The sequence below is a fragment of the Vipera berus genome (assembly GCF_964194415.1).
Source record: "Vipera berus genome assembly, chromosome: 9".
Lineage (NCBI taxonomy): Eukaryota > Metazoa > Chordata > Lepidosauria > Squamata > Viperidae > Vipera > Vipera berus.
Window position 1 is genome coordinate 14530156 of NC_138212.1, and position 24380 is coordinate 14554535.

Sequence of the window (24380 nt, forward strand, 5' to 3'; positions counted from 1 at the left end):
CTGAAAAACAGTCATAACTCACATTTTTCAGTGCCGTTGTAATTTTGAACTGTCACTAAATGAATTGTTGTAAGTCGAGGATTACCTGTACTGAGAAGAACAATATTATGTTTTGAGAGATGAGATGAGATGAGGGAGATAGATAGATAGATAGATAGATAGATAGATAGATAGATAGATAGATAGATAGATAGCAATAGCACTTAGATTTATATACTGCTTCATAGTACTTTATAGCCCTCTCTAAGTTCCACTTCACCATAAAATCTGGTAGGACAACATAGCGCATGTTTCATCTCAATATAATTTTAGTCCACTTCTTTTCACCATTATTTTTAGCCATACTCATTGTTCTTTAACAGTAACAGGTGAAAAATCTCTTGGCTTTCTTTGCTGAGTAACAATTTGTCAGCAAAAAAGACATTTGACTATTTTATACATCACTAGGCTCAAACTGTGAGTGATGCCAAAATATATGTCTTTAAGCTGAAATGTTTTGCTGTATATATTTTATGTATAATTTAGGGAAGAGAGAGAGAAAAAGGAGATGATGTATAAGAAATATATATTCCCTAGGTCTAGACAGTTGACAGAATCAAGAATAAACATTCAAATTCGATACCGTTATTAAAATAAGCACGTTTAGTCAACCTAGCTATGAAATTTATGATAATGATCTGGCTAGCCATTCAGTAAATTCTATTCATTTGGAATGTTATCTCTTGTCCAACTGCAAAATCAGCTAAAAAAAATCAGCTAAGCAATTTGAAACAGTGAGAAGAAAAGAAAAATATTTCTGGTTTGTATAATAGGAAAGCATTGTTCTGATAATGTTTAGAACAATCTTCTGCAATGAGGTTGAAAGCTATCCTTATACATCAGAATCAAATCTGAATACTTTATCACTTAGTGTTAGGAAATAAAGGTACAAGGTATGCTGGAAACCCATGATGCATAAAGTATTTTTGGTGGAAAAGACAAAAATAATTGTTTATTATAAATTTAGGGTGGTGGCAGGTCACCTCAGCCCCCCCCCAGATCTTTGCACTCCTTTCCAAAATATGTTGATAAAGCAACCTCAGATGCTAACATGGTTTTCTGCTTTGACGTCTTCTTCTTTTGTGTGTGGAAAGCAAGTAGGACAGCAGCAGTAGCCTCAAATAACTTTAATACACCTATTTTATTTCTGCTAAAAAAAGTCTGCTTGCTAAACGTGTAAAAGGGCAGACTATTCTAACTGCCTCGTTATGTTGAAGTCACTCACTCTTAGTTGCAGCCTTTGATGAGTGAAAAACAAAATACGTCCCCAGCCACAGAAATAAGACGGAAGTTAAAATTAGGTTCAAAGAGTAAGAGGCTTTATAGGAAATGTAAATGTATGTCTGAAAAACTGAGTAACAGCCAATGGCATATGCCTGACAAAGCCCAAATCTCAAGGGATTGTTCTGAAGGCTTTGATAGTGTTTATAAATACCTAGATGGTGGAGAAAGGTGTCTGTTTTATATTAATCTGAATTCCTTGCATTGATTTAATGCTATGTAGAATGTACTTCATGCATCCAGAAATTAATGCTTGAAGGAGATGGAAAGTTTTAGCTCTTGCTGAAAGGATTACAAGTACTACAACTTGTCTTATTTTTCATGTTCCTATGCATGAGATGTAATTGCCTTTTTTCCAAGACTGTGCACACGTACTTTGTCTTTGTTTAAAATATTTTGCTTGTATTCTGTGCTAAATACATTGTTAAAGTAGTAGTGCAGAATTTGATAAGGAAATGCTTTTTCAAATCCAACCATGTTACTGTGTCTTGTAATACAATCTTGGGTTTGTCTGTTTTTAACAGAAAACAGAAGCAATGGTTTCTTTTGAGTTTTCACTCTATTTGCTACCCAGACTCCATATTAGGAGGTTGATGGCCATCTAGATTTGAGAAAATAAAAATAAATAAAATCATAACAAAGACATGGAACAAAGTAGTATCGAGGAAAAAGAGACACACTTTTACCAACGGTAGCCAAGGAAAATGTGATATTCACCATTAAATTTACATTTATTACAAAAGCCAAGAAGAGGGGTTTCATGGAGGGGGATAGGGTCAAAAAAGCCAAGATGGTTGCTGCAACTGCACAACCAAAACCTCATTCTTTTTCACTTATGCTGTGCGCATGACACAGGTTAAACAGGAGCAAGGCTTTGATTGTGCAGCCACAGGCACTATTTTTACTTTTTGACCTACCCTGCCGACACTGACAAAGAGTCTATGAAGGAGAACACAGGCCTCCATACTTTACTCCTCTTAAAAGGTTACTGCAGATGAAAATATGGATTGCTTTTTTGCTGCAGCATCTAATATAAAAAAGATTAGTACTATATAAAGAATGATGTTAAATTTTGCATAGTTCAGGAAAAAAGTCTCAGATCAAAATCAAACCTGCCAGCTCGTTGGCTTTTTTAGCATAAGGACAGTTAACTACAAGGTGCATGCCTCCTGCTCCAAACATCTATTTTTCTGTAATATTTAGATCCTAATAGAGACATCCCCTTTGATCCATTTGAAAGACATGATCTGAAACCGGCTGGTAACCATTAGCTACCAAAGATCATTCAGTAAGGCCTTAGCCCCTGGTACCCATGTTTAGAATACACCTCTTTAGATATTAGCCAAACAAGACGTTAGGGAGAAAAAGCACGTATCCTGCATTACATTCTCATTCAGTGTTTCTCAACCTTGGCAATTTTAAGACAGGTAGACTTCAACCTCCAGAATTTCCCAGCCAGCATACCTGGCTGGAGAATTCTGGGAGTTGAAGTCCACCTGTTATGAAATCATCAAGGTTGAATCCTCCCTTGTTGGCTTCCTATGATGTTGATAGTCCTCCCCTACCAACATCATAGAAAACATCACACAAATTGTAGGATTGACCCCCTCAAAAGCATTGTTATTCAGAAGCTAATGAACATCTAAGTAAGCTTTCATGTAACTAAAGCAGCAGGATTGACCCTTAATTCCTACAACCACAGATCAATATTGCAAATCATCTTCCTTACAAGGCATACTACCTATGAGGGAGTCCTTGTGAAGAAGATTCATCCCTTTGAGATGAGGCAAGCTTGGTCCAGAAATAAACATTTAACCATCTCATCAGAAGGAGTTATTAATAATACAAAGGACTTTCTGAGCTTGTTAGGCTTGAGCTTACATTCTGTGCCTTGCAGTCTAATTAGGGACTGTGGAAAGAAAGTTCTCCAGTTCGTTTTCCAGCTGGGACAAAATTGTCAGCACTGAGGGGAAAAAATGGATGCGGAAGTGAGCTGCCAGAAAATACAACCTTTATTTCAGAAGCCAAAGACCAAATGCAGATTACGTTAGGGTTCTGGGCTAGCTAGCTGACCAGAAGGGTGAGTACAATGAGTTTGATACCTTTTGGGTTATTGAAATTCAGAAGGACCTGATGGGATTATGATGGGGGCTTTTGTTGGGGTGATTCTCTTTAGCTTGGTCTTCCTGTGAGGAATAGGTTAATAGTGCGATGAAAACTTTTTAACTCATTGAGTGTTTTTTTTTAAAATGTCTCCGGCTGCATTCTTGAGGTTTCTCTGTTTATCTTATCGCAACAAGGCTATTCCCCAGACTGGGCTTCCTTTTTTTTCTTTTTTGTGTGCGAGGCTCTTGTATTTTTCAGCTTGAGTTTTCTTTTCTATTTAGTTAAAGGGGAAATGGTTGCTTTTCCTTCCGGAGGTTTATGATATCTTCTAACAAACTTCCTCATCTTGTGCAGGTGCTAAAAGAATTTCTTTGCACCTTGCACAACTCAATTTCTGTCAGCATAAATTTGGTATTCATTATCAATTTGGCTCATAATTAACGAAACCTGTTTTCCCTTTCTGTCGTGCTTTGGGACGGTTGAAAGGCAAGCCTTTTAACGTCCGAGACATGGTGGTATACACTGGCAGAGGCAGCAGAGGAGGAACAGCACCCACAGCTGCTCTGATTGCTCTTAGAATGAGAATTTTTAGCCAATGCTGGTTTGGTAACTATGAAAAAAGTCAGGATAAGAAAAGGTGTTTTTTTCGTATCCAATGTTTTGTGCAAGTTCCCTCAGGCAATGTTGGACGTTGCTCTCTATGAGCTGAGAGCTTTCAGTCCAGTTGAAGCAACAGAGGCCTTTGAATTCTTCACATCCATGATTATGCCTTAACAGCAGATAATCAATGGCTGCTCGGTTTTCTAGTGTTGCTTCCCTAACCTGCTTCAGCTCTTGATATAAGGCATCCAGTGCCTGGGAGGTCAAATTTAAGCTTTTTGCCAATAAACAAGCCAGGCTGTTCAGGCTCCTGGAATTATGTACCACAAGAGCTGGTACCCCTACTAGGGAGACCACTAATGCTGCATATTCTGCCTGTGTTAACAGTAGAGTCTATTGAGTCACAATCTGGGATTAACGTTTGGAGAGCTCTCTTTTGTCATCTCTGCAGTGAAGGCATTACCATAGTCAGCCATCCTAAGGTACAAGGGCCCTCCTGTTTAATTTGCTAGGAAATAAGCATTTAACCCACATAAGAACCACCAGTCCTGGGGGAGTTTTACATGGCTAGAGGAGAAGGGGATGATCTCAGTATGGTTAATATCAGTTTCTTATTACTGAGATCCTGAAAATTAGGAACCCTGGGTCTCTTACAACTGGCTAATTAGAAGCATGCGGCTGATCTGGTGACTGTAGCTATTCACAAGGTGTACATGCTCTCGTCCTTGTAGTCCGAATTAGCACTCCAGTCAAAAATGGTGGAGAAAGTAGTCTCAATGGGGAAATTCTTCAGATGCCACACCTAATAGGCATGTTGTGAGAATGTCGTTCCCTGACCTTCCCCCTGCCAGGCAGAAGTTAATCGTATTTAGTACTTCCCATGCTAAATATTCCCATATGTTCCCCTTTTCTAGTAGGAGGTTAGGTTCTAAAAGTCCTGACACACTGATCATGCATACAATAATGCAATAAATTTCTCTGCTATTTGTTCACAGTCCCTCCCTCCATTTTCCTTAGTTTCTAAAAGAGTCTTTAGTGTCCACTCCTTGGTCTCAGGATCCCTTTGGAGCTGTACTGGTGGTACTTTGGGTGTTGTTGCAGGGCTCATGCTGTGGTCCAGAACTGCTGATTTTACGTGGGTCCAGTGAATCCAGGAGTTCTTCTCTGCAGCTTTGATGGCTGGCTGTGTGGTCAACAGGATCTGGAAAGGCCCCTTCCACCTAGGTTGCAATGGTGAGGTTCTGGTAAATGACTTTATCCACACCCAGTCTCCTGGTTCAAATGGATGAAGGGCTTCTTCCAATGGCTGTATTTGAGTTAGGGCACTCTGTCTCCATAGGGTGCGGAGTCTTTGGTGCAGGGCTGTGAGGCAAGCAGAAAGAACCACATCCCCCTTTTCTAGGCTTAGGGAGTGTGGGTCTAGATCTTTCAGGGTGTTTGGTGGGCAACCAAAAAGTAATTTAAATGGAGAAATGCCCATGTCCCATCAGGGCCTAGTTCTGAGATAGAACAGGTTGATGGGTAGGACCTGGGGCCACGGTAGGTATGTTTCCTGGAAGATCCCTGTTAGCCCTTTCTGTACCCCCAGAGGAGCTTGGAGAATAGGGTACATGAAGATTCTGGGTGATGCCAAGGGCCTGGAACATGTGGGTAAGGATCTGGGACACAAAGTGTCTTCCTCAGTCCATATGTGGAATGCTAGGCACTCCAAACCTTGATACAATAACCTTAAGGAGATGTCTATCTGTCTCTAGTGCTGTGGCAGGGTAGCAGAGGAAGGCTTCCACCCAGTATGCTAGCTGGTCTCTGCATACTAGGGCATACTGGTATTCAATTGTAATCCATTTGTAGGTTTTTGATGGGCCGTTGTGCTCAAGGTCTTCCCCCTATATGAATGGCTTTCTTTGGGGTGTGTTGTGGCCCTGACCCCCGAGCCTGTCCTACCCGAGGAAGAGGACTCTGAGTTCAGCCGCCTGAGCGCTATAGGAAGAGGGAAGCGGTGTAGCCCATATGCTGTTGTAAAGAGAGACAACTGCCGCCCCAGATACCCTGATTCCTTCATGTACATATGAGGACCCATCTGTGAAGAACTCAAGGTTAGGGTTCTGCAAAGGGTCAGTTAAGTCGGGTTGGGGTAGTTCTGTATCCTGGATAAGGTGTAGGCAATCACATATGTTGTCCCCAGATTACTCTGTTGGTAACAGGGTGGCTAGGTTTAAAGTAGTACAAGTTAAAGGAAATGTGATCACCTCCCGGAGCACCAGCAGCTGCCTGTTCAAGAACTCCGTCTGCTGTTAGAAAACTTTTGTGAAACTTGGCTCAGCAGCAACTCTGTGTGGCACGTGTTGTTGGATTTTTTCAGCTCGGACCGCAAGTCTTGGATTACATTGCAACAGTCTTCCACTTTGGTCTTCGGCTCCTGACTCTGGTTGTAGTACTCCTCCCATTCGTGCTGCAGCTGGCAGTTCTGGCTATGGAACTAAGCCACCATGCCATCATATTCTTCCTGGAACACGCAATGTTTGGCCTGCTCCTTCTGAAGGCTGAGCTTCAAGGTCTGGATGTCCTTCTCCTGGAGCCGTAGCTGGTCATTCATGGCTGCATTGTGTTCCATCAGGGCAGCAGCTTTGATCACTTTCCGCAGGAGATGCCTGTTCCGGAGAGCGTCTTGCTGCCTTTTGAAGGACTCGTAACAACAGCTGGTTAGGTGCAGCTGATTCTGGAGGGTGTGAATCTCATCAGAAGGAGGAAAACCTCCAAACTGAGTCCAATCGGTGGATCTGCTTGGCAACGATAACGTGTTCAGTTCTCTGCTATGAGCATTGGCCCCGTGTTGAAGAAGCCTGTCTTAAGACTTCAGAAAGAAAGCCATTGTCCTCCAGCCCTCCCTTGCTTTTTTTCAACAACTCTTTGGGCTTCCAGCTGACAAACAGGTAGGCAGTCTTAGGTAACGCCATCTCAAACAGAAGCTCGTAGCCCAGAAGCTGCTGGATCCCAATGCCAGGCCTCTGGTGTGCAGGAATTTTGCAAGGACTGGGGGTCAAAATGCCCAGATCCAATGAGGCCCATATTTCTTGGAGTCCACAGGAATCTCCTCAGCATCACGACAGGACCAGTCAATGGTTGTGAAGGCTTGCTTTGGAGTATCCCGCAAGTCTTCAAGCCCATATTGGTCCAGAAAAGACATCAAGGCCTCCGTGTTCAAAAGCTGCCCTGCAGCGTTTGAAGCAACCGACTTCCGAGAGCTGGAGAGATTCTTGCTGGATTGGTAGAATGGAGGATCAAATCCTCCCCGAAACACTACAGGATCAGCCTCTGTGGCAGGGATCGCAGAGATTTCATTCAAGATGGCATCTTCTCTCTGCTGTCTTCACAAGAGGCCTCCAGATCTCCTAATATGTTAGGCAGGCTGCTTAAAGTTAAGGAATATTTACTGCCTTAGGAATCAAAAGTTTTATGATATTTTGCTGTCGGGACAGGAAAGTCCTCACGGGATCTGCTTATTCCTCCTTCTTTGAACATGCAGTGGTCGTCGCAGGAACTGAACGCAGAACCAAATCATCGGCTGTGCTGAAAAATATGATATAAGGTTGGGAAGAAGTCTGCAAAGACTCCAGAACAAGGCCAGGAGAAGTTGGGGGGTGGTCATGCCACAAACAGCAAAGGGGCTCCAGAAAAGTGCCTGCTGAGGCTCAGTGGACAAGCTTGAGGATTGGGGATTCAGGATGTGAGGTAGCTGCCCAGGTATCTGGGAGAGGACTAGCCAAGAAGCAGAGTAAGGGGTAGACATCACGGCACCTAAACTATTGTGAGGAATCATATAAGGGCCAGTGTCAGGGTCTGTGGGGTGAAGTTATAGGTGCATGCAGGCTTCTAAGGATGCTGGGCAGTAACGTCTTCATAGGAGGCTTCTGCTAGATCCAGGGAGATTTTGGCACATTCAAGTACGACGTCGTGCATTTCTAACCTCTTCCACCTCAGAGGGGCCAGCTCGTGATTCTTGGAACCGGTCACCAGCTCCGGATGGATATGCCCGTGGCCCATCGTTAGCCTGACCACCTCTTCAAAGGCCTCCAGGTTTTCCTTCATACTGTAGTGGGAGCACAAAAAGGAGATAAAATTGCATGGGTACATTCCATAAAGGCAGTGAAAGAGGGCATACACGCTAGCGTGGAAGTGAAACAGATAGATCTCTGCCACGTGGCCTGGGTTCTTCAAGTACCAAGATGAAAGGCAGCCGAAGATGCCCCAAAATTTGTGAAGGTACTGCTTCCCAGACTGAGGGATCATGGGTAGCAATGTGATTTAACACTAGCACCCCTGTAGTGGGGACCACGACATTGGTGTCAGTCTTGAGACACTTGAGGAGGGAAAGGAGAACGGGCCTGAGTGAGCTTATGTTTCCAGGAGGGCTGACATCTAATCATATGGCCAAGTAGCGAAAGAGAGGTGAGGTGGGTAGTGGGTTTGCTCATGTATTCATTGGATTTTATCAAGAAGGTACTTGTCATGTGGCTCTTGAACAGTGGTCAGGATATGCAAATTTTGACGGGAGCTGGTTTCCCACTAGTAATACACCAAAGAATTCACCAGCATGGGCCCACAATCTGAGGCAAGGTTGTCTCTAAACACAGCCATTATTTTCTTCCAAAGCAGCCAGGACTGGAGAATCCAGCATGGGAGAAGATCCCCAATATTCATGCTAGGTGCTAACATGCTTATGGACAGGCAACACAGTATGGTGATTACGGAGTTGATCTAAATTTAAGTCCCCCTTCCACCTACAAAATGACTTTAGGCAGTCTTTTTTTTCTCTTAGCCCAACCTAGGTTACAAGACTCTTGTTTTGGTTCCTTCTTTGTACAAAGAAAGAACTAGTAACCCAGAAAATAGAAGGAAAATTAGAGGAAGCGGATCCAAAGATGGAGGATCCACAGACAGACTCAGTCAAATGAAGAATTGGAAGACGTAGCCATAATACCAGAAATGAAAAAGATATCCCACTTGTCAAGACCTCAGAACAAGTTTGAGGATAAGGAAGAAGAGCTGATCGAACTGAAGGTAAAGTTGTTAGGAGAACTGTGGAAAATTGGAGAAGGAGGGAAGCTGTTTAATGAATATAAATGGGCTGAGCATTCTTCCAAAAATACTTTAATCAAATTGTCTTTCTTATTCCAAACAGTATACACAAAAATAGAGGAAGAACTACTTGATGATTCAAATGCATTGACTTGGAAAGTTAGTTGGCAAAGGAAGAAAGCTAGAGTAAGACTGAAGAAAATAGAGATTTTGACCCATTAGATGGGATATTATATTACTAAATAGATGTTTGAACATGGCTAAGAGAATAGATAATTGTTAGAAATAAAAGTATTATAACTAGAAAGATAGCATCTGCAACTAGAATACTATATTTTGATATGAGAAGGGAAATATGAAAATGCTAAGAGGGTCTGAATAAGGGAAGCTTTTGATTACCCAAATATAATTTTATTATGAGAAAACTATAAGCGATAGAGACACTTTGAACATTGATGGGAAATCAAAAAATTTTAAAAAATGGGAAAAACAAGATATTGATTGAACAAATCAATTTTAAGTGCAAATGCAATTGAGATACATTTTGGTTAGAAAAGATATTTTAAACTGACACTATTGATATTATGTATAATATTAGAAAAATGTGATAAAAGATCTTGATGTTCAATTGTATAGGAATTAACAGCAATAAGAATTGTGTTTGCCTAGTGTGGAAAAATGTATATCACAGGAAGAAGAGAGGAAACACTGAATAGTGTAGCACTGAATCTAGATTGAGGAAGTGAATATGTACTACTGAATTACTAATGGACCCAGACAAGACGTTGTTTGTTAAATGCTTATGACTACAAAAACTAGAAAATTAATAAAATATTTATAAAAAAAGATTATTGTTTTGGGGCCCATAGTAGCTTCTTTGACCTCCTCGAGGAAACGCAGAATATAAATGTAACAGAGAAGTAAAAATGATGAATTCTGCCATAGGAAGTCATATTGACAGTGAAACAGCTGAACCATATCAGAAATACTACATAGTTTGGCTGTAAATAGCTGCTTGTGAAAAATATCTATTTCAGCGTATTCATCTGAAAAAAAAATGTTTGGCTGCTGGGTGCTGTTTCCATGGTAACAGACATCCAATTGGGAAGAGAGAAAAAAATTCCCCGGTTTTAAAGTAATATGTGTTTTGAATGCTTTATCCTGGTTTGTCACAATATTAACCTCCCCTAATAAAAGAATGGGTTTGTTGAAAATATTTAGTGTGCGTTTTTTGTTATAGATAAAAATCTTCTTGATAAAGCTCAATGGATGAGCTAGAAAAGAAAATCTTTTTTAAAATGATCTTGTATAATGGGCCAGTGGTGCTTTTTTCTTTGATGGTCATTTGTTCATGAGAAATCCAGATTTTTTGCTGAATTTTATATAGGATAAAAATAAATAAACCATTATCAGAGAAAAAGGCAACCTTCGGAGTTTTGTTTATGTGTGTGTCAGAAGGAAGTATAATGTCATTTTCATTCAATGCAACGTAAGTTGAAGAGCCAACAATTTACAGATTATTTACAGCTGTCTTAAAATGCCATAGGCTTGGCAATATTAACTTGCTTCCGTCCAAACACTTGGAATACACGAGTTGTGGATTCAGTCTGGCTCACAAAATAGATGCATGAGATATTAGCTGTAATGATGCCGTGCTATTTGCAAGTAGTCCTTGAATTATAATAGCAATAGCATTTATATACCGCTTCACAGTGCTCTACAGCCGTCTGAGCGGTTTACACAGTTAGCATATTGCCCCCAACAATCTGGGTCCTCATTTTACCAACCTCGGAAGGATGGAACGCACTCATTTAGCAACCATTCGAAATTATAATGGCCCTGAAAAAACAGTGGTCCTCCCACTTACAACCACTGCCGCATCCCTATGATCACATGATCAAATTTGGGCACTTGGCAACCAGCATGTATTTATAACAATTGCATTGTTCTGGAGGGGGGAGAGGTATTTGCAAACTTCCCAACTGGCTTCCAACAAGCAAAGTCAATGGGGATCCAAATTCATTTAATGACCATGTGATTCACTTAACAATTGCAGCTATTCACTTAACAACCATGGCAAAAAAAAGTTGTAAAATTGGGCATGACTTACTTAACAATCAGCTTGCTTAGCAAAAGAATTGTGGTCCCAACCGTCAATAACTACCTCTATTAGAATTTCACTGGTATAATGGCCTGTCCTACCTCCAAATATGTTTTTTTCCTAATATTGGATTGCTTTGGGCCTGTTTTAAGATTATTGTAATCAACTTTGGGGAAAATATATATATAAATATACATAGGTTTACATGATTAGAAAACTAAATATTTTGTTCTAATGAATTTCTAATTTTAGTAATAAATTCTAATGCATTTCTATTTTTTTCTAATAAATTTCTAATAAATCTGTTCAGTACTAGAAGAAAATTAGTAATCTTTTTATTTATTGACTTTCATACATGATCAATGTTAGAATCTTTTGAATGTTCACATATGATTGGATAAGTTTTAAGGAAAGACTGATGCAACTGATCTTAACAACCAATGAGTTTAATGGGACTTAGGTGAGCTTCGTGCATGGAATTGCTTAAGCACATGTTTAAGTGGTATCCAATACCACTTTTTGTAGGAATGAATTCAATCAGACTCTTAATTCTAAAATAACATGCATGAAATCTTTAGGACTAATTCTCAGTTTAAATCTTTTGTGTGACTGTGGTGAAAAAAGAAAAACTAAAAAAAATAGTTAATGGATGTGCCACAATAGAGTTGAAACTGTACTTTTTGTAGTGACAGCCAGTATGTTTTGCCCTTTGAAGCCTGACATGTACTTTATTCTCTTTATACTTGCAGTGAACAATTTATGCTGACAATTGTCAGGATCTTTCCAGCAATTTCTCCTGGAAGCACGTGGCGATATTTTGATAAATGTTAAAATATGAAGCCTAACAACTTTCCTGTCAATTAGCTGCAATTTAGGAACTTCAATCAGAACACATGGAAGGGATGCCAAGTTGCAGAGTACCTCAAGGTGTGACTTCCTTCCTATATTTCAAATCTACAAACGTTCTGTCAGCACCTGTTGAAAAGCAACAAGGCAAAAGCCTTCCCTGGAGTGAACCACATTTAAACATGCACACAAGTAACACAAGGGAAAACAGAAGGTTTTCATTTTTCACCCAAATTTGTGTTATCTTCAGATTCCTTCAAGTTGTTACTAAAAATGTCAAAGGTGAGGGTTTTCAGATCTTCATTAAGCTTTGTGCAAAAATCACACTAATTTTCCCCCAAGTATCCTTACCCCTGTGCAAATTATAGGAAAGCAAATTTCAGTTGAAGGTGAGGAAAAATGTAAAAATAAGAGCAGTTTTGAATGGGATCAATTACCTTTAGCTGGATCTGTCTGTGCACAGGCTATACAGCCAGCTGTTAAAGATGCTGTGATCTGGGTCTCATCACTTCAGTGGGTCTCTTCCAATTCTGTTGTTCTATGAATCAGGGAAATGTTCAAAAAGATTGTGGGATGAAAAGCAGAGTAAAGTGATTTGTGAAGGAAAAAAAATGCCTAGAACTATTTACCCTGATCTAATCTCCTCCAGATGTCTTGGATTTCAGTTCCTGTGATTCCTATCCTATATGGCTAGGGTGATGAAAAACCAGTTTAAAGCTTGTCTTATTGAAAAAATTAAACCATTTTTCAAATGTATTTTGCTGTTGTTTCTAAAGAACTCATTCAGTAAAGCAATCTCTCTAGCATCAGAACTGTGCCAGAACTGAATTCTCTGATATTCTCTATTTGAAAGCTCTAAGAATGAACCAAAACAATTTCTAAACATGCTTGATTTCAGAACATAGAACAAATATGCTGCAGGTTGAATGAAACGGGAAATTTAAGTCAAGTGGCTTTCTCATCTTTAATATATTTATTGTGCTGCAAACATTTTGTGATTCCATTTAGTTCTAATGGAAAAAATGGAAAAATTACACAATCATCTCTTAAAATATTTTTAATCCTGTTTTTTGTTTCTGTTGCTATTAAACCAATTAAAGTCTGTACGATATGTAATGCCCAAGACAGAATGTCTGACAGATTTCACATTTCAGCTTCACTCATGTGATATAAAAACTGTGTTTAACATTCACTGAAGCTGCTAACAAATTCGACTTGTATATACCGGTATGCGGATTCTTGGTTCTTAATTTTCCTTTCCAAATATGTTTAAGCATATAATGACTGAGTTCATGCATTGCAGCTTAGCCTAAAGTATAAACCTAGTTAATCATATAAGAGGTGAATTCTGCTATGTAGTCAATGAACATTTGAAGAACCTAAACAAAACTATGCTTCTGAAGTTTGAATGCAACTATATGGTAATTTATTTGTTACACTTCATTTTTTCCCTGCAGGAACTTAACATGTTTTGAGTTTATCTTTTGAACTCCGTTTTCATTTTATTATTAAATTTATACGCTACCTAGCTCACTCTGAAAAACCACTCTTATATTGTGGATGATCATTTACTATACACAGGTAGTCCTCAACTTACAACCACAACCGAACCCAAAATTTTTGTTGCTAAGTGAATAATTTGAGTTTTGTCCCACTTTATGACTTTTCTTGCCACAGTTACATAACTACCGTTGTTAAGTTAGTAACACATTGTTAAGTGAATCCGGCTTCCCCATTGACTTTGCTTGTCAGAAGTTTGCAAAAGGTGATCACATGACCCCAGGACACTGCAACCGTCAGAAATTTGAGTCAGTTGCCAAATGTCTGAATTTTGATCACATGACTGCAACATTGCTACAACCATTGTTAAGTGTAAAAAACAGTCATAAGTCCCTTTTTTCAGTACCATTATAACTTTGAATGGTCACTAAATGAACTGCCGTAAGTTGAAGCCTACCTATATTACTGGCTGCAACCAATAGAGTGCAAACTGAAATTGAACGAATAAGCCAATATTTATCTGCCAGTAGGTTCTGGAGGGTGTGGTCCCCATTTCCCAAGAAATCTACTCTTTGGTCCTATATGTAAGTGACAAAACTGGGAGGAGGTGAGCCTCCAGTTCAGGATAGGATAGGAGCTGAAAAAGACTTTGGAGGTCTTCTAGTCCAGCCCCCCCCCCCACATACACACCCTCAAGCAGGAGAAACTATACCATTTCAGACAAATGATTGTCCAGTCTCTTCTTAAACATCTCCAGTGATTGAACGTCCACAATTTCTGAAAGCAAGCTGTTCCACTGGTTGTCCTCACTGTCAGGAACTTTCTCCTTAATTCCAGGTTGTTTTCTCTCTTTGATCAGTTTCCAAAGCATTGTTTCTTGTCCTGCCTTCTGGTGCTTTGGTGAATAATTTGACCCTCTCTTCTTTGTGGCAACCTCTCAAAATACTGCAATACTGCTATCACGTCACCCCTCTTTCTTCTTTTCTACTAGCCAAACCAACCTCCTGCAGCCATTCTTCGTATGTTTTAGTCTCCAGGCCTTTGATCATTTTAGTTGCTCTTCTCTGAACTTTTTCCAAGGGCTCGACATCTTTTTTGTGGTATGGTGACCAAAATATATATTTAAATATAAATCTAAATAAATCTAAATAAATAAAATTGTTTGCTGTATTCCAGGTGTGGTCTCATTAGGGTTTTATTAAAGCGGTACTCATACTTCGCGTAAACTTGATTCTGTGCCTCTGTTTCTACAACCCAGGATTGTATTAGCTTTTTAGACTACCAATCCATTACTGTGAAGTATGCACGAATCTGATCGAGACCCAGATAGAAGCAGAGGGGCGGAACAAAGAGGCATTCTCGCCGGATGCCCTGCAGAAGGTAGGGAGAAGCAGCGGAGTCTGGGCTGCACCCAAAGGCCCTCGAGCCTGCTCGGCCCTCGCCGAATCGCCTTCCCAACGGCTGTGATCCGTAACCCGCTAGGCCACACCCATCCCAACGTAATAATTGCAATGGCCGCACGCGTAATGCTTGGCTGAGCATTAACCCTGATTGAAGGGCGTTACGACAGCAACCAGACCCTTGATTGAAAAGGTAAAAAGCCCGGGGAGCTTTACGGTACCAACGACGGGACATGGGACTACATTTCCCATCAAACCTAGATTTTTCTTTAAAAAAAAAGTGGTCAGGGTAGTGGACGCCCCCCTCCTTTCTCCTCCCGCCGAGCGGCACGTGCCGCCCGCCTCAACCAATGGAGGGCGTGTCGGGGGCGGGTCACGTGCCTTTGTTTGGCGCTTTTGTGGAGCGGGCAGGGCATTTAGGCGCGGAGTCCGTGTGGTGACGGGAGCAGGTGGGTCGAGGCGAGCCTGGGTTGGAAGCGAGGTAGGGCCGGGCGGGGTGGTCCTGGCGGGACGAGTCTGCCTTGGCGAGGAGCGGTGGGGCGGGGAGGAGGAGGAGGCGGCGGCTCGGGCGAGGTCTCCGCACAAAGCCGCTTTGTCTTGGGCGGGCTCCGTCTACCTCGGCGGCGTCTTGTCTTTCGCGGAGACTCGGGGGTTACGGGAGAAAAAAACGGGACGCGACGTCGACTTAAGGGCCGCTGCGAGACTTCGGACGCTCGGCTACGGCTCCTTCGCCTTCTTGCCTCCAGCTCCGCCCGGAACAGGTGGCTGCCCCGGCGCCGCTCCCTCAGCCGGTTGGCGCCCTCGCTCTTTCTCCCGGCCCCTCCTCGGTTTGACAGAAGTGGCGTGCTTTCATCCATTGTTCCGAGGGGAAGGGGCGGCGGCGGCAAAGAGGGGGGGGGCGCCGCCTTCTTGCCGCGCGCGCTGACTGGCTTGGAAGGGAGGGGGCGCCAGAGACAACACCCACCTGGCGCGCGCCTTCACGGTCAGCCGGGGGGGGGAGGGGGAAGAGGAGAAATGCCTGAAATTTCCGCGAGGGAAAAAAGAGTGGATTTGGGGGGGAAATGCGGGAACTGAAAAGAGTGTTCCCCCCCCCGCGCGCAGGGTGAGGATCCAGAAGGTTCCAAAATCAAAGAGTTCGTCCCGCTCGAAGCTCTTCTGGCGGGTCGAAAAGGGGGGGCCTCCCCAGGGGAGCGGGGAAAACAGGGAGGGGGAGCCCGAGCGGCGGGTGCCCGGATGTTACCGTTGCAAACCCCCTCCCTTCCGAAGGGGATTGGCGCGTGCGCGTGCGCGCGCTCTTACTCTTTCAGGCGGTTTGAATTCGGTGCGTTCGAGAGCGGCGCGTGGGGGAGGGCGGGGCCTCCTTTCTCCTCCCATTCCCCTCGCTTTTTTTTTAAATCTGTTCTCTTTAGTATATGGTGATGGCTGGCTCTCGATGGCCCCGCCCCATTGAGGGGCAACGGTGGGGTGCTTTTCTCCACCCTTCCTCCTCAGTCTTGGGCGTTGTTTATCTGGCTTTAACGGGCAGCTTCGTGGTTTTGATTTATTTATTTTTTCTGCAAAAACGAATAGTACCCAACAGTGCTGTTTTCCCCTTACTGGATCATCGCACACTTTATTTATTTTATTTTAATTCCATTTATATCCCGCCCTTCTCCGAAGACTCAGGGCGGCTTACAAGCTTAGCAGTAGCCTTCATTCTATGTATATGCCTGCTTATTAGGGCTTTCACACACACACACACACACACACACACACACAAACACACCCAAGCGGCATTATTACAAAGTCAGCTTATTGCCCACAACAATCTGGGTCCTCATTTTACCTACCTCGGAAGGATGGAAGGCTGAGTCAACCTTGAGCCTGGTGGGATGCGAACCTGCACTAATTGCAGGCAGCTGGTGTTACTTAAGGAGGCATTAGCCCACTGCTCCACCAAGGCTCTTTTTTTAGGAGCCTTAAACCATAGGGGTCCTTTTATTTCATGTGTTTTGCTGAATTCCTGCTTTATCTCAAGTCCTTTGTGTTAAAGAGAGCCAAGAGCAATGTGGTTGCTTTATTGATGCTAATGTAGAACAAACATTGTCCTACTGAGGCTTTGTGCTTTGAGCTTTTTCAAAAAGCAGGAACAATGATTACTTATCTGGCTGGCAATCTAGGTATATTTTAAAGAGAAAGCCAGTATGTCTGCCTGTGTGGATATTTTATTGTCTAACTGAATGGTACAGTGCTGGATTCTTTGTTATTGCTATAGAGAAATTGCTTCTAATTTAAGACAAAAATCAAACATTTTTTTAAAAAAACTGACTATATTTAACTCTAACCTTTGCATGTGAATTTAGTGAAAAAATAGATATCATAGCTAATTGTTTATCTTTAACATAAATGCTGTGCTTTACGTTAAAACAATAAAATAACCATACTGTCATTGGTGAGAATATGGTAATGATAGTGTCTCAGGAAGAAGAACCACGTGGTACGCTGTCTTTGTTCCACATAGATGTGTTACATTTTGAATGGGTCTTAAGGTGAAAAGTAGGACAAAGCAGATATGACCTAAGGCTGACAATTCTAGTTTGATTAGTACATTCCATACTGCTTGACATTTTTAGATGCATTATTTCACATGTAGCTTCTAAATTTGTAAAACAAGGGCTAGATGCTGATAGAAGATATAACTGTTATCAGTAATGGTTATCATTTAGAACTATTTTAAATTTTTAAATACTGAGATTTAATGTTAATAGTGCTGCATATTTCAATTTATTTAAGATGTGTCTGTTTTCTTAGGGGTCATTTACTGGAGTAGCTGTAATACCTTTTTGAGTCGTTGAGTCAGTTTAGCCATGGCTTCTTCTGGTAAGTATTAGCTTCGTATTATAATGCATCGTAATTGAATAAGAGAAATGCTTTCTCAGCATTTAGGAAAAAAAGTTATATTTTATTGGGCATTATGAGTCATCCTTAGATTACAGCTATTTCTAAAGAAAAATTGTATTTGCAAATAATGAAGATATGTATAAATACATAAATTAAAAAATCATAAGTGATGCCTAATTTAAAGTTATTTTTAATCCTCTGGAGGTTAATTTAGCAACTGATGTTAAAAGTAATAGTTCTAAAGCAATTGTAATTGATTAGACTGAAATTGTTAATGTAATCCTTAAATGTGTTCCAGTGTTCTGCTTTAAATTTATGTAGGACTGTATACTGCAGTTGATCGCTTTGTTAGGTATACAATACTCAGATATAAACATCTAGTAAATATCTATCAGATAATATTAAAAAGGAAGCTTTAATTCTTTTTGTTTTCTGTAAGGAATCTAGCAATTTTTTCTTTGACAAGTATGGAATTTTATTGATTCCATAAAGTGAAGGTCCTGGGCAGATGGGGTAGCCACAATCAGCCAATATAACAGGTTTTAAAGCCTGACAAGACTCAGAATATTAACTAAACAACAATATCTCATCTAGACATTCAGGTGAAAGAACTAGAAAAACGTGCTTCAGGTCAGGCATTTGAACTGATACTTGGTCCTCCTCCAAAAGAAGCTGTTCCAGAATTTCCTCTATCTCCTCCAAAGAAAAAAGATCTCTCATTGGAAGAAATTCAGAGGAAATTAGAAGCTGCAGAAGAAAGACGCAAGGTAAACATATACTATTCTGTTTTCATATGCCTATGTGCCAATGAAAAGTGGATTGTTTAAACTGTTAGCAACTAATAGTTGACCATAAAGAAGTATTGTAAACTGCAATTAAGAAATTCATCATGCTGTAGCTGTTTCAGTACTTCCTATTTAATTGAATGGGAATTAATAGTTGCAATTGTGGTGCAAGTTATTCTAACAAAACTAAGTATTTTGAAGATGGATCTTAAGATTTTTAAGAATTTCAGGAATTTGATAAAATTAATATGATTGCGGAAGGTGGTGCTGCTTGATTTAAATTAATCTGTCAAACCATTTATTGTATCATATTAATGATATGACGGTAATATTAACCAAGATAAGAACTGTAATTGTATATAGATTACTCTCAGCTAAATACAAAATGGATTTATATTCTAGTCCCATGAAGCTGAAGTTTTGAAGCAACTAGCTGAAAAGCGAGAGCATGAAAAAGAGGTGCTGCAGAAGGCAATTGAAGAAAATAACAACTTTAGTAAAATGGCAGAGGAAAAGTTGACTCACAAAATGGAAGCTATCAAAGAGAACAGAGAAGCACAAATAGCTGCTAAACTGGAACGCTTGAGAGAGAAAGTAAGTGTTGTTCAACTTCATTTAAAAAACTATGAACTTATATTGCCAGTTACACAAAGAATAACTGACAATAGTTCTTCAGATTTGACCTAAGAGTTTTGTTTTTTAAAACATGCAATGGCTAAATCCAGAAATCATACATATACTCTAATAATAATAAAAACTAATAATCTGTTTAAGAAGTGGCTGTTCAATTCGAAGGCTACAAAGAACACTGCATTTTACAAGAAGAAAAATGACTAGTTCACTAGGCCTTATTTCTATTTGGACTAGAACTTGCGAAATCATTGGGCATGACCATTGGCTGCCACGTGAGGCTGGTTTAATCACAGCAAAGTAGTGCAATATCTAATATAATAGGTCTCATGTTAAATAATTACTGTCTTTTCAGAAAAATAGAAAAGCGTAACAGACAAGTTTGTTGCAATTTGGTATAGCAACAGAAGGTGAACTTTTGGTTAAATTAGATTTTATGTAGCTATTTCGTAAAAGGAAAATTAGTGATAAGATTCAAATTAGTGAGAAGATTCAAATACAGTAGGCTCATCTAGACATGACTGTCCAAATATCTAATGTTTATAGAGTAGTAGGATCAAACTCAGTCTTTCCTCAGTTAAAAAAACACTTTTGAAACTAGAAATTCTGTAAAACAATACAGTAACGCTTGATTTTGTGCTTTAAACTGCTTTGACAGATTTGAACAATACAAACTGCTCCATAAAAAGTGTATCTTAAGATAGTAGTTTTCCTTAAACATAGGATAATTTACAACGAGAATTAATAGTCCTCTGCAACTAACTTTTAAAACACAGGATTAAAAGATTATTTATGTAATTTAATGTTGTTGTTAGCTGCGAAGTCATGTCCGACTCATCGCAACCCTATGGACAATGTTCCTCCAGGCCTTCCTGTCCTCTACCATCTTCTGCAGTCCATTTAAGCTCATGCCTACTGCTTCAGTTACTCCATCCAGCCACCTCATTCTCTGTCGTCCCCTTCTTCTATTGCCCTCAATCTTTCCCAGCATTAGGCTCTTCTCCAGTGAGCCCTTCCTTCTCATTAGGTGGCCAAAGTATTTGAGTTTTAGCTTTAGGATCTGGCCTTCTAAAGAGCAGTCAGGGTTGATCTCCTCTAGGACTGACCGGTTTGATCGCCTTGCAGTCCAAGGGACTCGCAGGAGTCTTCTCCAACACCATAGTTCAAAGGCCTCAATTCTTTGGCGCTCAGCCTTTTTTATGGTCCAGCTTTCACTGCCATACATTGCAACTGGGAAGACCATAGCCTTGACTATACGCACTTTTGTTGTCAGGGTGATGTCTCTGCTTTTTAGTGTGCTGTCTAGATTTGCCATGGCTTTCCTCCCGAGGAGCAAGCGTCTTTTAATTTCTTGGCTACAGTCCCCATCTGCAGTGATCTTGGAGCCCAGGAAAATAAAATCTGTCACTACCTTCATTTCTTCCCCATCTATTTGCCAGGAATTGAGAGGGCCGGATGCCATGATCTTGGTTTTCTTAATGTTAAGTTTCAACCCAAGTTTTGCACTCTCCTTCTTCACCCGCAACAAGAGGCTCTTTAGTTCTTCTTCACTTTCTGCCATTAGAGTGGTATCATCTGCATATCTTAGGTTGTTGATATTTCTTCCGGCAATCTTAATTCCAACTTTTGATTCATCTAGCCCTGCCTTTCTCATGATGTGCTCTGCATATAAGTTAAATAGGCAGGGCGACAGTATACAGCCTTGCCGGACTCCTTTCCCAATTTTGAACCAATCAGTGGTTCCGTGTCCAGTTCTCACTGTTGCTTCTTGGCCCACATATAGGTTTCTCAAGAGATAAATAAGATGGTCTGGTACTCCCATCTCTTTAAGAACTTGCCACAGTTTGTTATGATCCACACAATCAAAGGCTTTAGCATAGTCAATGAAGCAGAAGTAGATGTTTTTCTGGAACTCCCTAGCTTTCTCCATGATCCAGCGTATGTTGGCAATTTGATCTTTAGTTCCTCTGCCTCTTCGAAATCCTGCCTGTACTTCTGGTAGTTCTCGATCCACATACTGCTGGAGTCTAGCTTGTAGGATTTTAAGCATAACTTTACTAGCATGAGAAATGAGTGCAATGGTGCAGTAGTTTGAACATTCTTTGGCACTGCCTTTCTTTGGAATTGGAATGTAAACTGATCTTTTCCAATCCTGTGGCCACTGTTGAGTTTCCCAAATTTGCTGGCAAATTGAGTGTAGCACTTTTACTGCATCATCTTTTAAGATTTTGAATAGCTCAGCTGGAATACTGTCACCTCCACTAGCTTTGTTGTTGCTCAGTTTTTCTAAGGCCAACTTCACTTCACATTCTAGGATGTCTGGCTCGAGGTCAGTGACCACCTCATTGTGATTATCAGGGACATTAAGCTCATTCTTGTATAGTTCTGTGTAATTTTGCCGCCTCTTCTTAATCTCTTCTGCCTCTGTTAGGTCCCTGCCATTTTGGTCCTTTATCATGCCCATTTTTGCATGAAACGTTCCCTTCATCTCCAATTTTCTTGAAAAGATCTCTGGTCCTCCCTATTCTATTGTTTTCTTCTATTTCTTTGCACTGTTCATTTAAGAAGGCATTCTTATCTCTTCTAGCAATTCTCTGGAATTCTGCATTCAATTGGGCATATCTTTCTTTTTCTCCCTTGCCTTTCGCTTCCCTCCTTTCCTCAGCTATTTGCAAAGCTTCCTCAGACAGCCATTTTGCTTTCTTGCATTTCTTTTTCTTTGGGATGGTTTTGGTTGCTACCTGTTGTACAATGTTGCGAACCTCTGTCCATAGTTCTTCAGGCACTCTGTCTATCAGATCTAATTCCTTAAATCTATGAGCTATGCCGTGCAGGGCCACCCAAGACGGAAAGGTCATAGCAGAGAGTTCTGACCCCTTCATGGATTACTGCCTTGTCGTGGCGAAGGGGCTTGCATAATGTAATTTAATACATGTATCTTAAAGCTAGCCAGCTTGGATGAAAACTATATTATTGAGCCCATCACTACTACAGTCTGAAAAAATAGAATATAATCTGTACAGACTTTATAGGTAGATTATTTAAGCCCCAGTCCTTTGCTACATTGATACCAATGTTACCAATCTGGTACATTCCACTTTCTGTCAGGAAATTGTTCACTGAATTCCCCATAGCATAGCCAAAGGTTAGTTGTAATCCAATTTATTTGGACAGTGTTAGTTTAAGGGAAAGTACTTTGAATTAAACTCCCCAATTTGGGTAGAATTAAAATTTCTGAAGAACTTAATGTTTTCTCATTTTCTTAATTTTGTTTTACTAGGATAAGCATATTGAAGAAGTACGAAAGAACAAAGAAGGAGGCAAAGAACCTGGTGAGAATGAAAGCGACTGACTTCGTTCTGGAAACTAACTTCTCCCCTTTGTCTAAATATCCAAAGACTGTATTGGCCAGTGTTTTTTGTTAAGTTTCTAGAAACTGATGTAGAGCTGTATAGTTAGATCTGACTGTACACTTGATTTGGGGAAATAGAGGGGAGCCCTTTCATGTTCACTCTTTCTAAACTGTTGTCTTTCCAGTGTAGCTATCTTGTTGCATTTCTTCTATTCCAGTGCATTTGTTCCTGGATTGATGGCTAGTGCTGTGTTCAGCTCTGACATTTTTGTGAACTGAATATGTAGTGTAATGTTCATGCTGAATCTGTTACACTTCAGAATCTGTCAATCTTAAGATATTACTGTAACCAAGTGATTTAATAAAGCTGCACAATGCTATTATCACAGGTGATTGTTTTTGAAACTAGCATTACTACATAAGAAGTTCAAGCATATTTATAGCTAGAATATTGGAATGCAATATTAAAATATCTACAAATTATTCCTAAATACAGTGGCATAATATTCCTCAGTACTGTTTTCTGTGCAGTTGCCTATTGTTCTATGTTTACAATAAGAGCTTTGTCTTCTACCTTAGCACTTGTCAGCTGCTATTTATTGAGACAACCCAGAACCACCTCCCTTCTTGACTATTCTAGTACTTTCAACAAATAATTCCTTGTTAACATAAGATGAATTTGAAGGGATGAAGTTTCTCTTAAAATTTAGGATATCTTCAAAATTAAGTTTAGAAATAAAAACAGTTTTCCTTAAACAAGACATTAAAAGGAAACTTACCTTGTAAAAACAGTAAAAATCATTGCACTTGTAGGTTCAAAGCTTAGGTCAGAACATTTCATTCTGCTGCTTTTACAATTTGATCCTAGAGATACTTTTAAAGTAAGGCTAAGCTTTGCTCAGTAACTGAATATGTGCTATCAAAAATGTTTGTATCTTGGGATGATGACAAAAGCCTGGCATAGTATCTGTTTAACTTGTATCGTTGTAGAATGGATTTGGGAATTAAAAGCGCCCTCATGTGGCAATAGTATTGGTAACTATATAGTCAAGAATGGTATGTTGTATACTGGATTATGTTGGAAATAAAAAGCATACATTTAAACTTCAGGAAACCAGTATGGCAAGTGATTACTGCAGTTAAAATTGGTTTTCAACAATTTTAATCTTTTAAAAGTAGTTCTTTAGCTGCAGTAAAGAGAATTGATTGGGTTAACTAAAATTGTGTTTGTAGCCAACTTACCTTGATATGAGAAATATTTATCTGATATTCTATCCCCAGGTCTTTGGATGTTTTAATTAAAATATATGATTGGTGCCAATTGGTTCATGCTGTAATTTTTAATAGTTTAAACGTGAAACTGCTTCTGTGCATGCCTGTGTTCAGATATATGTGCTTGATCTCCTTGCTCATTTCATCAAAATAATAAAATTTATAATTACCATATCTCTGTATCTTAGACTTAGTTATTAATAAATAGACTCAATCAAATTTGGTGCATTTTTCTGCTATCTTTAGATAGCGAATGTTTTGCCACTGTAAAAGCTGTTTGGAAATTTTTTTGAAAGTGTTGGATTCAGAAAATGCTATCAAAAATACACATTTGAAGTAGTATAGCTAGCTGTCAGGTAAATTTTGTTAAAACAACATAAGTATAGCACTAAAGACCAAGAATTTAAAAATGAAATGCTTTGACGTATAAATTGTATGTATGTCTATTTGGTAATGACTCAGTTGATTACAGTGAGACTTACTCTTCAGGTAAGTGTGGATCTCGGCAG

At 40.0% G+C, this 24380-nt stretch overlaps 1 protein-coding gene and 1 pseudogene across 5 annotated transcripts; one reads left to right on the forward strand and one right to left on the reverse strand.

Moving 5' to 3' along the window:
- Positions 1 to 544: 544 nt before the first annotated feature.
- LOC308672502 (hamartin-like) lies at positions 545 to 10327 on the reverse strand (annotated as a pseudogene). The gene has a single exon. The product of its transcript is annotated as a hamartin-like (transcript).
- A 4666-nt stretch (positions 10328 to 14993) lies between these two features.
- Positions 14994 to 24045, forward strand: STMN1 (stathmin 1). 4 transcript variants are annotated; one of them, XM_081335487.1, is made up of 5 exons: positions 14994 to 15145; positions 17743 to 17811; positions 18427 to 18599; positions 19020 to 19211; positions 22528 to 24045. In XM_081335487.1, the coding sequence occupies exons 2-5, from the start codon at positions 17799 to 17801 to the stop codon at positions 22597 to 22599; spliced, it is 450 nt and encodes a 149-aa protein (XP_081191613.1). In that variant the 5' UTR covers positions 14994 to 15145; positions 17743 to 17798; the 3' UTR covers positions 22600 to 24045. The 4 variants fall into 4 exon arrangements, with proteins under 4 accessions (XP_081191613.1, XP_081191611.1, XP_081191610.1 ...); XM_081335485.1 differs by lacking the exon at positions 14994 to 15145 and adding an exon at positions 15229 to 15401; XM_081335484.1 differs by lacking the exon at positions 14994 to 15145 and adding an exon at positions 15361 to 15433.
- The last annotated feature ends 335 nt before the right edge of the window (positions 24046 to 24380 follow it).